Below are 17,027 nucleotides of genomic sequence, written 5' to 3'. Positions count from 1 at the left end.
ACTTCTTTATTTCCGTAATGATAAATGTACTTGAAGATTTGAAGGCGATAACTTTCATATCTATACAAAAAGTAAACATTCTTATAGAAATTGTTATAATAAATTTTATTATGTCATATGCACAATGTCTTTTTTTCTTAATTCAAACAATTCCACATTCATCTCACGTTTAAGACCAGTAAATACAAGCATATTCCTTTAAGTAAATTTAACATTATTTTGATTCCAAAATGCAGGTCTGATTTGTCAAGAAAGGCATATTAACTATCAGGTGTCAGGTGTCATGTGAATGGAGTTTTCTCATCTATGTATTTAACAATTTATTAAACAAGAAACCCTAGTACATGTACTGGATTTAAACTGAGGAGATTTTGCTTTTGTTCCTGCTTTGAACAATGTTAATTGTTTGTAGTATTGCTTGATATTATGTTATTGTCATGCAAATCCTAATGTTGAATAATATTCAATTTGTAAGTGTAAAAATAAGCAAGTCTTGGTTGTAATGCGAAACAGAACTAGCTATTACACACAATTAAAAATTAAAATAGTCGTTGATGATATTTATTGAACTATACATTACAAATGTAAACCGAGACAAAGACGCTTGAAAATATGAATATGAAAATAACATAGCTAATCATACATTTTAGTCTTATTAAAGAGGTCTTAATTTTTAAATTATGAGTTCAAAACGAATTAACGAGAAGAAATACACATGTACATCAGGATTTTTTTTAAATTTCGATTGTTGGAAATTCGAATTTAAAACATTTCACATGCTACATTCATTTATTGCCATTGTTTAAATGTAGTATATGCTCTTAATTAAACGATACCTATAATTGTTTATAATGCGTTTAAAAATCGACGTTTGTGAAAGTTTATCTATTATGACTCGTTCACATGATAAGAAACACTTTAGAGTAAATGTATGTAAAAATAAATTTGCTGTTCATAATATAACTGACGTTTTTGCACTTCTTCTGAAAATATTTGGAAAAGCTCCATGCATAAATGGACGTATTAAAATGAATGGAGCATTTATATTGATCGATGGCCAACTCATTTAAAAAGATCCCAGTACAGAAAACATGTTCCGGAAGTTTTTAAACTACAGTATTGTATTTTAGTTCAAGAACTGGTTTTACTTTAAATTGTAAAATTGATGTAGTTTTGGTGACGATTTTAATTATGTTTATTATGATAATGGGAAAGAACAGGTGTTTAAAGTAATAAGTTTCTGAATCATGGTCATGATATAACTGTTTGTTATAGCATTGCATAATAGTTTCCTTCATAGCACACATGTAGAAACAAGGGGATGGTAAAAAGCTATGTGTATTTAGGAGTATAGTCTGTTGATCATACGGTATCATTAGATACAGAACGTAATGGATCTAAAACTCACATTAATCGCCATTTTAATTTTTAATTTTTACTTTGGCGTATATTCTTCTTCAAAAGAACAAACAACATGCAGGTCTTTCAAAAAAGTCTTTTAAAATAGTTGCTTTTTACGAATCTGTATATAAAACGGTGATGTGCAGAATACGTATTTGATGTTCATTTCAGTGACAGAATTTAATATGAATTATTTATTGTAGACCTCCATTATGCTGTATGGGTACCAACTCGGGGGATATGAATAGTAGTTGTAAAGGTAAGACATGTCATTAAAATGGTTCATAACGTAAATAATTTTTGATATTTTCTTTTTGTTTATTCTTCACTTAATATTTCATCGGTTAATTTTTACAAAAGTATCGTGTGAACTAGTCACCGAACTTTAAAGTATTCACTCTATTGAATATCTTCCATTTTACCATTTGGTGATTATTTCTTTCTTTTTTTCATTCCCTATGTTTATGTCTTTTGCAATAAAAAATGAACAACCATAAACAAACAACTATACCAACACATGCTGCTTTTATGCCTAAACTAAAATGGTTGAAAGATCCACTTAACATTTTTTGTTTTATTTATTAGTGTGCAAGCAGGGCTACAATGGACCCAACTGTGCATTCCATTGTCGATATCCAAACTACGGCATGGGTTGCCAGACTAAATGTAACTGTGAAGAATCTGAGTGTAATCATATTGCAGGCTGTATGCACATAAGTAAGTTTTATTATTATTATCATCATCAAAATATAAATATATTTCAAAGGAATATCGCTTTAAGACATTCCCTCTCGGTTCTACAGTTTTTGCATGTAATCATAACGTTTATAATGTCCACACATGTCAGCAAAAGATACACTCAGATCTTATAATAACATCATGGCAGTAAAGGACTATGTGCGGTATCGTCAAATATCTGCCCCCGATTTCAACCAATTTTTGAAAAGTATCGTATAAAAATAAAAACATTTTTTTTTATTTTAGTCATCATTGCTCATTCGCTGTGTATCTATGGCGTCACCTTAATGGCCAAATTCCCGCAAATTTGCAATCAAATGAAAATATTCTCATTTTTGCTCTATGTTATGCATTCGGGGGTATAGAGTGCAGGTCTGCTCAAATGCGATTTTAACATATGTTTTTCATCAGATAATTATACACATTATATGGTACTTGAGCAAGCCTGCGCTTGATGTTTCACAGTCGAAAAACCATCGGAAAACACCCATATTTCGCTACAAAACATCAATTTATCAAAATAATGCAATCTTCATGACGTAATTTCTACATTATGACGTCATTGTGGTGATAACCTTTTACACCTTTATTTCCAATATTGTTTTAACTATATTTCACCTTTTTTTTAAAGCTCTTTCTAAAACTTTGATTTTAGGGGGCAAACAATGCATAAAACCGCACATAGTCCTTTGTTTATGTATAAAAGCAAATTTTATCTTAAACAGCCGATTTATTACATGCCATACAAAAAAAATAATACATGAATACAAGTAAGATAAGAAACAATATATATATATATATATATATATATATATATATATATATATATATATATATATATATATATATATATATATATATATATATATATACATATATATATATATATATATATATACATATATATATATATATATATATATATATATATATATATATATATATATATATGAGGAAAAATAGCATATACACAATGATTTTTAGTACAATTTCGTTGAAAAGACCATCACCCCTATGATCAGCTGTTGTTTTGAAAGTTAGGTTTTTTTTTACTTTTAACTTTTTTCTTCATTTTTGAAGACATGAAAGTTATAGGGTTGTTTATTGTTGTTTTTTCATGTTGAAGTTTTTATTCATTTTTGATGCAAATATGTTCCTTTACAGGTCGTTAATATATAATGTATATAAAGCATTATAAATGGATTTTTCATATAGCAATTGCAGGTTCAACTGTAACTAGTAAGTCTATCGCAGAGAACCTAATGACACGGGTATCAACGACTCCTTACCAAGCGACTGTCAACGTAACTACAAATGAAGGTAAAGATAACAGAAATATATACGCACAATCAAAACAATTAAAAAAGTAGATAGGTATTTATTGATAAAAAGCTTAGTTGTGTCTGTATGATGAAGTTTCTTGAAGTCGTTATAGATCACTTTAAAACATTGAGAGAGAGAGAGAGAGAGAGAGAGAGAGAGAGAGAGAGCCTGTCATAATGTTGCACCTTGTATCATTTATAGGAATTCTTCACCAGATAATAAAATGGACAGGCTTGGATTTCACAACCAGCATAATAATATTTAGTATCTGTTTAATTGGCATTGTATTATCCGTTATGCTTGGTATTTACATAACCTGCAACAAAATGGACACTGCGGAGGACGTTTATGTAGAAGTAAATGATATTACAGAACAAAAGTCAATGCCAGAAAATGTGACATCTTCACTTTAAGCGCGTTCTTTATGTTGTTCCTATGTGTACCTACTCTTTGTTATTCATTGAAATATCACATTTACTGACCATTCATTTTGTTAGCTTTTTTGTTGAAAGTAAGAAAGATAACAAATGATGCAGCTGGATAAACTGTGTTTTCAAATTTAGATTTCTTTATTTCATAAAAGTATATTATTCTCAACCCCTTTGATTATTATCATTTTTGTTCGAAACAAAAAACAGATTTGTTAAGTAAACACTCTAGACATTTATGATTTAATTGATAGATCTAAGTATTTTAGGAATAATAACATTTTAAGTATTTTAGAACATGTTTTTGTTTTTTTCTTTGTCTTGACTGTGTTTTGGTAGGTAAAGGTATAAGCTATTAACTAACCTACAAACCAGTCATTATCTGTATTATATGTTGATTGTTTTATTCCGTGAAATTTCATACAATTGCACAGAGAGAGAGAGAGAGAGAAAGAAAAAAGAGAGAGAGAAAGAAAGAGAGAGAGAGAAAGAGAGAGATTATTGTGTTGTTTGTTTTCATATTTTTGTCATTTTATACATGCATTATACATATAAACAGTCTTTTTTGTTACGTTTCTCTGTTTTCTACTAACTTGACTCACAAAATGAATTACTAAAAGTATACAAATACATGTACAGGGGAACTTCCATTAACAGTACTTGAAATACCATTAGTGAAGTAAGCATGAGTAACAGTGCGAAGACTGCGTATGACCTGCATATTCATGATTTTTATTGTGTAACAATCAAAATCAGTTATTGTTGCTTGGTATTGCTATTTTTCACATTTATGCATTTAAATAAAGGATTAAGGTCATAACCTTTTTATTAATTAGAAATTAACCGAACTGCAATTTCTTTAAAAGCAAAAAAATATGTGATGCTGTTTTTTTTTATTTTGATGTACGAAAAAATACCCTTCATGGTTTTTATTCTAAATGTAAATTTGCTAATTATTAATTACATCGCTAAAGGCACAATCTGAAACTAATAAATGCTTTGGGTGATATTTTAAAACCAGAAATTGTTCAATGAATTCACAGCAAATGATCAAATATCTTGCAATCATATTTAGAATCAGCTAGCCCTGTCTTTTGAATTTGTTATGTCAAAAACATTTTAATATGTTTCTTATACTTTCTTATGAGGTGGGGAATAGTTTAAACTACAATAAAAATTAACTTATGTATATGAGTGCGTTAAATATTGGACGTAGATATTATATGACTTTGCTCGAAACGGAAACAAACAGCATATGTCCACGATCGCAAACAAATCATTTTCAAAACAAAGTAATATAAAATTTCACAAGTTCATATCGTACATGTCATTTTAAAACCGTTACATTAAGCAGAAAATCATCTCATACCAACTCGTTTATCATGTTTACGTACAAGAGGCGATCCAGAGCGTCAGTGATCAAAACATTGTTCCACAAACCGTTCCCGGTTCCCTGTGTACATTGCCAATGAATATGTTGCACTATGCAACACTGTAACCCGAAGTGCAATCTAATTTAAGTTCAGTTTACTTTAGTTAATGATTAAAACAGAACACGGAAGTACATGGGTCAAAAGATTTAACGTATATATATATAGAGAGAGAGAGAGAGAGAGAGAGAGAGAGAGAGAGAGAGAGAGAGAGAGAGAGACAGACAGACAGACAGACAGACAGACAAATTTAATTGAATATGAACCTGGGTTTTTCAATTTTCAAAATGGTCTTTTAATTATATGAGGATGGGGATGATTAATACTTTATTTTATAACGAGATGTTCATCTACATTTTATGAAAATAAACGGTTTCTCTATATTTCTCCTTATTAAGAGATGGAACGGTTTCATTTATTCATAGAATGTAAATACTTTGTTTCTTTGCAATGTTTCCTATCATTCTGTTTACAAATAATGCATATCGATTGGGATGAATCCATTCATAAATTATTTAAGACAACTCTAGTAAGTCATACATTTAGAAATAGTCACATATAAAATTAAAGTAAGCGTTACTCAATACTTCTAAGCATGTAATGTGTGCACTGCCCGTGTTATCATAAATAATCGATTAGAAACAGAACGTACGTAGTCCGGCATGCACACGTATTTAGAAATTTATCGATCAATTATTGAGGTTTAAAGTCTGCTTAATTGTGCTTTCCGGGATTCAGACGGAGGTCCAATTCCACACACACACAAACAGGAAAAAATGAACAGTTACGTTCCTAATAATGTAGATTTAATTAGTTTTCATTAATATATAAGTTATTTGAGTAAACATTAATAAGAAGATGACACTTATGCGATTTTAAAGGTTAGAACTGCCATTTAAAAAAGTGTAAAGAACTTTAATCGAAGTATGTGGACCAAACTGCTGGTAGATGTATTATGTGGATACTAGAATTAGAATTAGTGAAGAATCAAGCTAGTTCATTTTCAAAATTCAAACTGGGTAACAACTTGGTTTAAACTTGTAATTGATAGAACGCTGCAAGAATGTAATGACTTAGATATTGATAAGTAAGTCACATGGGGGATATAATAGAATATTTATCTGTAATTTAAAAGATAAAATACAAAGTTGTAAGCATCTGTGTGTGATTGATACTGTAAAACGAGAAAATTTGGCGCATACGTATTTTAGCGCAAACGCAAGTGCCAGTACATTAGCGCAATTATATTTTAGCGCATGCATCTTTTCTTTAAAAAAGAATACATTCAAAAAATGTTGTTGTTTGATAAACGATCACGCTCAAAATTTAGTTTTGGTTTCACTCAAGCACGTTAACAGATCGACTTTGATATCTATCTCGCATGCATGGTAAACTGTCGTTGAGAACCATAAACTTACTTTTGTGTAAATCGTCAGTAGATAGATATGAAAACTTCATTTATTGGCGATGATGTGTAATTTTTGTTGGTAAACAAATTTGAGTTATTGGACTTTGAATTTAACGTCTCGACTTGGATAACACTAGAAGAGTTCCGAAACTAAAAGTAAAATCGAATGCTACATTTACCATGAGTTTCGATCACCATGAGAGAATCTTTTTCACAGTAATTTTACATTAAAAATCACAAAAAATAGGTATCGTCTTGTAATCTATATATCCACTAATCATAGATCAAAGAAATTATGATCAATCATGTATTGTCAGCGTAAACGATCGCCACGCTTAATCACATTTTCACCTCGAGGCGCTAAATGGAAGCGACAGGGGGAGAAGCACAATTTTCAAGGTGCTAATGAGAGATATTAAAAAGGAATTAAAACTGAATTAATTAATCCATGTTTAGGCACTTATACCCGATAACCCAAACCGTTTACCTGTGTAATTGTTTAAACAAACAGAACCGACAGCATCTGATATTTAAATGAACACTTCTATATAGCCTTAAAGATGGACTGACGTTTTTGCAACTTGAAGAAATTTAATACATAGGGAAAATCGTTGGCGCACTATTAATTTTAGCGCTCAGAGGCAGTTGCGCCAAAGGCGCTAAAATTTGTAGTGCGCCATATTTTCTCGTTTTACAGTATGTATTTTTATTTTTGGTTGTATTGGGTCTAATAAATAAGGATTTTTTTAAATGTGCAAGACGTGGATGTGTTTTGACTGAAAAAAAGACCAATTTCAGGATATTATGAAACAAGAACAAAAGTTATCACAATATCAATTATTTTGATTATTCTTAAAACTAAAAATGAAATAGGAATCATTTGACTTGCAATCCTTTCAGAAACATAGAAAATGTTATTAGCTACTTTTCTACTTTTGATTTTTATTTGCCTATAGTATGCTTTCCAAATTTGCAAATTTTAGTGAACATGTAGACTTTTAATAGATGTGAAATGATCAATTCACAGGTGTTTCCACAGAATCAGTTTCATCATTTTAAAGCGTTATGTCATACCGGTAACTAATTTCCGTTTTGTCTGGAAATGAGGAAATGCCTGAATATGAAGACCTAAACTATAATAAATACACTCCATCAAACGTCGATAATAACTGTACGATGTTTTTCAAATGGATTTATCGTTACATCCTTGTAATGAAATTTTATGTGAGCATGGGTATGGCAAGTATTTTAATCACTTTTTTACTGTATGCACAAACTTCGTACATGTAGATCGGAACGAAATTGCGTTATTACAAAAAGCACATGAACGACAAGAAACCTTCTTTAAAATATATTTTGGATAATTTTAGTTTGGAGTTGTTGCTTTTGTCTTCGTTTAATTAATATAAAAATTATGGTAAGTAGAAAAGGAATTTCAATGACAACCATGCTCGTAATTCATATCTAATTACATGACTGCGCACATCATTTCAGCAGTCATCAAATGTTTCCGGCATATGCATTTTCTAAATCTCCAAAGAAACTCGCAAACATTATTTTTATCATTAGCAAAAACCTACTAAAAAGTAAGTATTATTTTTTTTACGGTTTTTTCCATAATTTTTACTCCAAATTCATGAAATATTGCGAAAAATAATCTTGTTACGAGGTAAAACCTTCTTGTGCATGTTTATTTTGTTAAGTAATTCGACAAAGTGAAAAACATTTAGAGAAGTAAATGTACAGTAGTTTTGCTTCAAAATGTTGTGGTTGGACAGCAGTGCTTATTACCCGTTTTACCACTGGGTCTTTTTGATATATATACTACTATATTCGCTAATAAATAATCAACGAAAATTCCTTTTACAAATCCGGAAAGCATCTGGATTTTTTGGATTTTACAATCTTTTGCATGACATTACATTCACGCTATATCACGGGAGGCTCTTTAGTTTATGTCTCGACAATATCACATTTGCATGGATTATCTCAAAAACGATATTACAAATACATGTAAATTTTCATTGAAAACTTGTCATATATTCTGTTCATCAAAGGAAATACGCGAGATAGCTCTATCTCAGTTCATCTAAAATGAAAATTCCGTCAACATGGTGTGTAAATTCGAAGCGAGTAAAACATGTTGGTGAAAAAGTGTTAATTTCCTCATTAATAAGAATAAAAAAATTAGATGAAATTCGGTATTTGAAGCCTTAAAATGGTTTGTTATGACTGTTGTTTTTAATGCAGCTTCATTTATTTTCTCAAAAATCGTTTCGGAGCGATTCTGCAATTTTTTGCTACATTGTGGGTATATGGGAGACACAGTTAGATAATTCTAACTAAGCAGAGTGAAGTGAAATTAATAGCATTATTGTACACTGTAGGTCTAAAGCTTTGTTATGTAAATGTCAACAATACGGTGTGTGGATGTATCTCAGTATTTCGTATATAAATGTCCGATATCATATGCAATGTCAACCCGTGCACGCACGGGTCAAAGTCTAGTATATTATAAGAGTTATCGTACGTTTGCTTGGAATCGTTCGGATTGAATAAAATTAATTCTTTATTTAAGCAGTCGATTTTTTGTTCGCAAACTGTTATTTAGTATAACCACATTGCAAATATAATTGAAAAGAGATTTATTAGGAATTTACATTCGTTGTTCTGTGATGCTGCTACCTTTTCCCCTTTATTAAATATACTAAAAAAGTGGGGTCAAATTTGCAAATATGTTACTAGATTTCAAAAACAAAAATAACATCTAAAGCGGGACTGATTTGATATAATTTATCATTATTTTTAAAATGTAAAGAAACCTAATTTCTGAATGTAGACCATATGTCCCTTAATCTCAGTTAGCTATGCAAAAGAAAACAAATTTATATTTTGATAAAACTGAACAACAAACTATTTAAAATTTTGAACACATATAATGACAATTCTAATGCATTTCTTAATCTGTGTTTCTGATTGTCAAAATTATTACACGTATATGAATTGTGTTTTTCCTATTCAGGGTGTGGACCAGGATACTTAAGACATGACTGTAATATACCTTGCCGTTATCCAAGCTACGGCATATATTGCCAATCTGGATGCTTTTGTCCTATAGAACAGTGTGATCATATCCTAGGATGTAATCAAACACATGTCTGTATGTTCTTAATTGGAATTATGTCTTGATTTACACACATTCATGAAATAAAATAACTTTTTAGCTTTTTGAAGAATAAATCGATAGCTAATATTTCATTCTAAACCATTTCATCACAAAACCACAATTCGTGATAAATTACAAAGTTAACAGTCTAAAAATATATGTAAAAAAAAAGAAAAAAAAAAGCAATAGTAAAAAACAAGCGACAAAATAAATTAGAAAATTTGAAAAGTAATTTCTCTCTTCTGCATGAAATATATTGGTTACAAGCTCATGTACTTCTATAACCTGTGAAGAAGTAGAGCATATCAAAGTTGTTATTTTAGTATTCATTACTGATTACTCTATATCTTTTGAACATAAACTGCATATAAAAGCCATATAACTTCTTTTTCAATCAAAGTTTCAGATACCACTGTTGCAGATGACTCTGTACGTGTACGGGAGACCACATACACATTTTTACCCAAAATATTTTATGCCACATACACCAATATTTCTGAGGACCAGGGTAATGTCAATTATTACATTTCTACGTTTCTGTTTTGTTTTACAGCTAATAGAAAAGAAATAAAATCATGCAACAATTATTGGTTATAATTTATTTTCAAGTACATATTTCTAATGCTAAATACCCAATAAACTTTATGCTTAAATGTGTCTTTCTTGAATAGTGTAAGTACATGTAGGTTAAAAACGCATAACAAAACACACTTACAAGCACATACATAGCACATTTTCGCACACAAATTGTATAATTCTTAAAAATTACGTTTTATGTTATTTGCAGAAGCTCCAAACTACAAATCCATTTGGACAGGTCTGAGTATGGCACAAAAATGCATGTTGATCAGTAGCTGTGTCATCGGGACTGTCTTCTTTCTAATGCTTGGTATTTACATAACATGGAAAGCAAAAGAGTCTGCACTGGTTCGTTTGTATAGATCCAAATGGAAATTCAGGGGGAGACGTTCAAAGACAGTCACTTGTACTTTGTAATTAAATTTGCTTCTGAAATAAAGAGCAAGAGCCACGAAGCATAAAAAATTGTCCTACTTTTAAAAAAAATCACTAAATTTTAATGAAATATTGTGTAGAATCTTATTTTTTCATAACTGTTTTTTCGATATCAAACATACATTTTTATAAAAGGAGTTTACAATATGACACTGTTTTGATGAGAAAATGTAAAACAGACGTCATTTTTGTTAAGTAACGTCATGAAATGATAAAACTACGCATGACTTGAATTTGATAAAATAAGCAAAAACAAATAAAAGTATCTTGTAGACATTATAATTAATTTATGAAAATAAATTTATTGATGAAAATACCATGAAAAGCGTATTTACAATAAAGTGTAAAAAAAGAAAGAAAGACCAGTGCTGAAGGTCATTATAACGGCGGTTTATTTAAATATGTCGATGCCTTCTATTTTCTGCACTTTGAAACTGCATGAAGTAATGCTGATGGTGCGCAGTGTATGACTGATTGAATTTACCAATACAATAACAAATTATTAATAATAAATATATAAATATATAAAAATATGACAAAATACGGTAATTGATTCAACAGTGATATACTAGTATGTAATCTCGAACTTTGATGCATTACTGTAACAGTGTGTGTATATCATTCTGCATTATTATTTTACTTGTTTCAAATAATAGCTTAGTTGTGTCTATATGATGAAGTTTCTTGAAGTCGTTATAGATCACTATAAAACAGAGAGAGAGAGAGAGAGAGAGAGAGAGAGAGAAAGAGAGAGACTGTCATAATGTTGCACCTTGTATTATTTATAGGAATTTTCCCTCATTGAGCCTCCAGGCTTTACTCTGGTTTAAATGGAATATCGTGCGACACTAGTCGACGTGTACCTTGTTTAAAGAAATCGAAATAAAAGCTATTTATATCACTATTGAATACTGTTCACCCAGGGTATATAAGGCCTTACCTGGCCACACTTCGAGTCTTTCGTGTAAAAGGCCACGTGTACGTGGGTCATTCACGCAGTGTATGACAGAATTCTTTACTGCGCTGCAGTACCATTTCTTATACTGAGAGTTGGAGAAAATTCGGGTGTTCGCGAAAAATCCCTTTCATACCTGGTAGAATGCCAAATTTATCTGACTCCAGCTCTGAAAATGAAAATGTCGATAAGGACATTGTTCAGTTATTTGCGTCGGATTCGGAGGTTGAAACGAACATACAAAAGGAAAATGCCGACCGACCAAACACAAGAAGCGTGGCTTCTACTTCAACAACCGGGAAGGGTAAAGGAATAAGTTCCAACAAAAGGGGAAAGGCCCCAGCAAAAAAGGTACACAACAAAAGAAAAAACGAAGAAAAAACCACAAAAAATAAAAAACAACAAGACTTTAATCCTTCCCAATTATTTTCGTTACTGAATGAATTTCTTAAGAGAACAGAACACGTCGATAATAACAACAAACCATGCACTTCCAGGACTACCGGCGAGAACCCAGAAGGGGCGATAGAATGTTTTCCGGAATCGGATTTCGATCATGTTCAAAATAACGAAACAGATATGTTCTCTATTGATAATGACTCAGAGGTGGTCTTTGATGACGATAATTCTGAAATTTCAATGCCAAAGATATTTGAGGATGAAACAAAATTTTCAGAGTCGATTTCAGAAGTTTATTAAAATGGTTTGTACCCAAAAGGCTGATGTTTCAAAATATTTAGATGAAGTCAAAATTCCAGAAAACTGTAAAAATCTTGTGCCACCATTAATAAATTCTGAAATCTGGAATAATCTTTTTCCTAATGTTCAACAAAGAGACAAAACATTGCAAGATGCGCAAAGAATTCTCGGTCTATTTATAGTTCCCATGATTTCACTTGCTGAAATGTTCAAGACAAATAAATTTGAAATGAAAAAAGCCAAAAAACGAGTTTCGGGTGCAATTACTCTGGCATGCAATGCGATGTACGAGTTGAATGTAAGACGCCGTTTTATTCTCAGGCCATTTGTACATAAGAGATTTCAACAATTGTGTGCTGCAACAACTCCAATTGAAGAGAAAACGCTTTTCCCCTCTGACATTACAAAACGTATGAAAGAAATTTCCGATGCGTCAAATATAAACAAGCAATTAACACCTGGTTTTCCTCGCAATATTCAATCAAAAAACTTCAGGGGGAAAATGAACTTCCGAGGAAGGACAAGTCAGTTGAATCCATACTCTCGAGGAGGCGGCAGGTCAAGCCGGTCAAGAGGCTCGGGTTACAACCGAGGACAAGGCAGAGCAGGGTACAGCAGATACCAGGAGAATTATTAGATGTGAGTAACTTTAATTTTGTTGCTGGGGGTTTAGCAAACAATATAAGAGAATGGAAGAAAATAACTTCAGATTCATGGATCCTTAATACAATTTTAGGTTACAAAATTGAGTTTGATGAAATTCCTCTTCAAAACAAAATTCCTGTTCCTATTAAATTTAATGAAAAACAAACGGATATAACAGATCAAGAGGTTATAGATCTCCTGAATAAAAATGCAATCAGTGTAAGTAAGTTTGAAGCAAATCAATTTATTTCTAATATTTTTATAGTGGAAAAGAAAAATGGCAAATTTAGACCGGTGATAAATTTGATTAAAATGAATGAATTTTTTACTTATCACCATTTTTAGATGGAAACTTTAGATGTGGTTTTATCTTCAATAAAAAAGAAACTCATTTTTTGTCAGTATTGATTTGAAGGATGCCTATTTGTCAGTACCCATTTATAAAAATGACAGAAAGTATTTGAATTTTTTTTTTGGAAAGGAGTCCTTTATCAATGCAATGCATAAATTTTTGGTTTGGCATCAGCTCCAAGAGTTTTTACGAAATTAATGAAGCCCTTTTTTGCTTTTATACGACAGCTAGGAATATCTTCATTTTATCATATTGATGACTCATTAATTCAGGCTAATAATTTTGCTAAATGTGAACGGGATGCAAAATTTTAAGTTAATTTGTTAGAAAACTTTGGATTTGTTGTTAACAGAGAAAAATCGGTTTTAATACCATCTCAAGAAATACATTATTTGTGTCATATTATAGACTTTGTCAAATTTAAGGTATATCTGCCAGATGAAAAAAGTTGAGAAAATTATTTCTTATTGTAACTTACTTTCAACCAAAAAAGTATGTTTTATTAGGGAGGCTGCAAGATTAATAGGATTATTTACTTCCTCCCTTCATGCCATAAATATTGGAGCTCTATTTTTTAGATACTTAGACAGAGATAAAGTTCAAGCTTTGGCTAAAAAGAATAACAATTATGATGCACAAATGTTATTAAGTGATATGTCTATTAACGAAATAGTTTGGTGAAAGAAAATATAACACTTAGGAATGGGAAATGGATACGGGACCCAAAAGTAGATATTTATTTGGAAACAGATGCTTCGAAAGCTGGATGGGGTGCAAATCTAAATGGTAAAATCACTGGTGGCAGATGGTCAAACAGAATCAGTTTTGCATATAAATATTTTAGAAATTATGGCTATCAAACTTGCATTACAGAGTTTATGTCAGAATATGAATAATATACACATTTGTATTAGATCAGACAATAGCGCTGCTGTCTCATACATTAATAATCAAGGTGGATCTGTATTATCATTATTTGAAGAGGCTAAAAATATTTGGCTTTGGTGTGATAAGAATATACTAATTTCTGCTGTTCATATTGCGGGAAAAAATAATGTTACTGCTGATTATATGTCTAGATCCTTCAGTGATTCAACAGAATGGAAATAAAATGAAAAGGTCTTTGATGAAGTATGTAGAATATTTTGTTATCCAGACATGGATCTCTTTGCATCTAGACTAAATAGACAATTAAAAAAAATTTATTTCCTGATTTCCTGATCCTTTTGCTTTTACTTCAGATGCATTTTCTATCAGTTGGTCAGATTTTAAACCTTATATTTTTCCTCCTTTCAGTTTGATTGGGAGAGTTTTAGAGAAGTTGGAGGACGATCAGGTGAGCAAGGGAATTATAGTTGTACCAAAGTGGGCAACACAAACCTGGTATCCAATGCTACTAAACATGTTAATAGGAATTCCAGTGCGTCTGCCAGTAATTCCAAATCTACTTCGGTTAGCTCACAACAATCAGGTACATCCTCTAAACAGAAGAAAAATGTTTTTATTCGCTTGTATGGTATCAGGAGAAACCTCAAAAGCAGAGGTCTTTCAGAGAAATCTATTGAGCTCATTTCAAATTCATGGAGACAAAGTACCAATAAAAAGTACAACTTTATTTGGACAAAGTGGAATTTTTGGTGTAATCAAAGGGATATCAATCCCATGCAAACAGCTTGTAATCAGTTAATTAATTATTTATCAGAATTGGCCGAAAATAAATATTCATACAACACTATAAATGCATACAAAGCTGCAATAACTCAGACACTTTCAGTCACTGGACATTTTTATTTTAATCAAAATCCTTTGCTGATACGATTTATGAAAGGAGTATTTTTGAAAAATAGACCTAAACCAAAGTATACCTCAACATGGGATGTTGGTAAGGTTTTGACATATTTAAAATCTCTTTACCCATTGGAGAATTAAGATTTGAAAAATTTGACTATGAAATTGGCATCACTGATAGCTTTGACTATAGCACAAAGGGTTCAGACATTAATATCATTGAATATCAAAAATATGTCTGACCATGGTGAATACGTGGTTTTCACCATTTCTGATTTACATAAAACTTTTAGACCAGGACATGATATGAAAAAAGTAAAAATAAATTCTTTCTCTGACAAAAGTTGTTGTGTGTTACACACATTGCGATATTATTAAGAAAAAACAAAGGATTTAAGAAAAACGAGCAAATTATTAGTTTCATTTAGACCTTATGATGAAATTTCAACTTGTACAGTTGCTCGATGGCTGAAAGAAATATTGAAAAAAGCTGGTATTGATGAGAAAGTTTTTTCGGCTCATTCTTACAGAAGTGCTCCTACCTCAGCAGCTTTTGCTAGAGGTGTGCAACTAAAAGACATTTTAGAAACTGCAAATTGGGCAAATGCAAAAACATTTTATACATTTTATAGAAGAGAATTGAGCAACACTTATTCTGATACTATTTTAAGCTCATCTAAGAATTGATTTTCTTATAGAAGTGGTTTCCCATATTTTCATCGATGGACCGATTTACGAGTACCCGGATACAGTCTCAGGATTATTCTTAATATGATTGCACAGGAGGAATATGGTCACAGTGACATATTTTTGCGTGTTGGTGAACGATGAACTGTATAGACTGTGGTGTGTTCTTGATGACATGGATAGATCGGACTTTGGAGTAATTATTGCGTATAATTCAACTTGATTAATAAATGTATTTTTCTTTTCAAAATGGTGTTATTTTATTTTCTCTTATTACGTTGATGTTTTAAATTTGTTGTCTTTATTGCTTTAATGATTCCATTTAAACCAGAGTAAAGCCTGGAGTCTCAATGAGGGAAAATGAAACCCTTATCCAAGCATCCTTAAGGATGTGATAGATGAGGGTCATTTTCCGAATTAGCCGTAAGGCTACGAGGGTTTAAATACCCTCTCATATATTTCTTTTGATGCATTGATGCAGAAACAATTATCCTAAAAATCCCACCACTAGACAACAAATTTTAGAACATGAACCTAATAATATAATTATTAAGTGCCTTTAAAACGACTCGAAGTGTGGCCAGGTAAGGCCTTATATACCCTGGGTGAACAGTATTCAATAGTGATATAAATAGCTTTTATTTTGATTTCTTTAAACAAGGTACACGAGGACTAGTGTCGCACGATATTCCATTTAAACCCTCGTAGCCTTACGGCGAATTCGGAAACTGACCCTCATCCATCACATCCTTAAGGATGCTTGGATAAGGGTTCCATTCTTCACCAGATAATAAAATGGACAGGCTTGGATTTCACAACCAGCATTATAATATTTAGTATCTGTTTAATTGGCATTGTATTATCCGTTGTGCTTGGTATTTACATAAGCTGCAACAAAATGAAAACTGCGGAGGATGTTTATTTAGAAGTTAATGATATAACAGAATAAAGGTCAATACAAAAAAATGTGACATCTTCACTTTAAGCGCGTTC

General features: G+C 31.2%; 2 protein-coding genes across 2 annotated transcripts; both read left to right on the top strand.

Moving 5' to 3' along the window:
* Positions 1-1,641: 1,641 nt before the first annotated feature.
* On the top strand, positions 1,642-3,935 carry LOC128183467 (uncharacterized). Its single transcript, XM_052852447.1, has 4 exons — positions 1,642-1,660; positions 1,987-2,118; positions 3,355-3,459; positions 3,664-3,935. Exons 1-4 carry the CDS (start codon positions 1,642-1,644, stop codon positions 3,873-3,875), a joined length of 468 nt encoding a protein of 155 aa, XP_052708407.1. The 3' UTR covers positions 3,876-3,935.
* A 3,969-nt stretch (positions 3,936-7,904) lies between these two features.
* LOC128183035 (uncharacterized) lies at positions 7,905-10,911 on the top strand. Its single transcript, XM_052851835.1, has 4 exons — positions 7,905-7,971; positions 9,751-9,888; positions 10,295-10,402; positions 10,682-10,911. Exons 1-4 carry the CDS (start codon positions 7,905-7,907, stop codon positions 10,888-10,890), a joined length of 522 nt encoding a protein of 173 aa, XP_052707795.1. The 3' UTR covers positions 10,891-10,911.
* The last annotated feature ends 6,116 nt before the right edge of the window (positions 10,912-17,027 follow it).

The sequence above is a fragment of the Crassostrea angulata genome, chromosome 5 (assembly GCF_025612915.1).
Source record: "Crassostrea angulata isolate pt1a10 chromosome 5, ASM2561291v2, whole genome shotgun sequence".
Taxonomy (NCBI): Eukaryota; Metazoa; Mollusca; class Bivalvia; order Ostreida; family Ostreidae; genus Magallana; species Magallana angulata.
This window is presented reverse-complemented; position numbering and strand designations above follow the sequence as displayed.

Bases quoted from the DNA above. Each gene is read 5' to 3' on its own strand.
- LOC128183035 (XM_052851835.1), top strand. From the start codon at position 7,905: ATGTTTTTCAAATGGATTTATCGTTACATCCTTGTAATGAAATTTTAT. The intron at 7,972-9,750 runs GTATTTTAATCA...TTTCCTATTCAG, and splicing joins TGTGAGCATGGGTATGGCAA to GGTGTGGACCAGGATACTTA. The intron at 9,889-10,294 runs GTATGTTCTTAA...TTTCAATCAAAG, and splicing joins ATGTAATCAAACACATGTCT to TTTCAGATACCACTGTTGCA.
- LOC128183467 (XM_052852447.1), top strand. The intron at 2,119-3,354 runs GTAAGTTTTATT...TTTTTCATATAG, and splicing joins TGCAGGCTGTATGCACATAA to CAATTGCAGGTTCAACTGTA. The intron at 3,460-3,663 runs GTAAAGATAACA...TATCATTTATAG, and splicing joins CAACGTAACTACAAATGAAG to GAATTCTTCACCAGATAATA.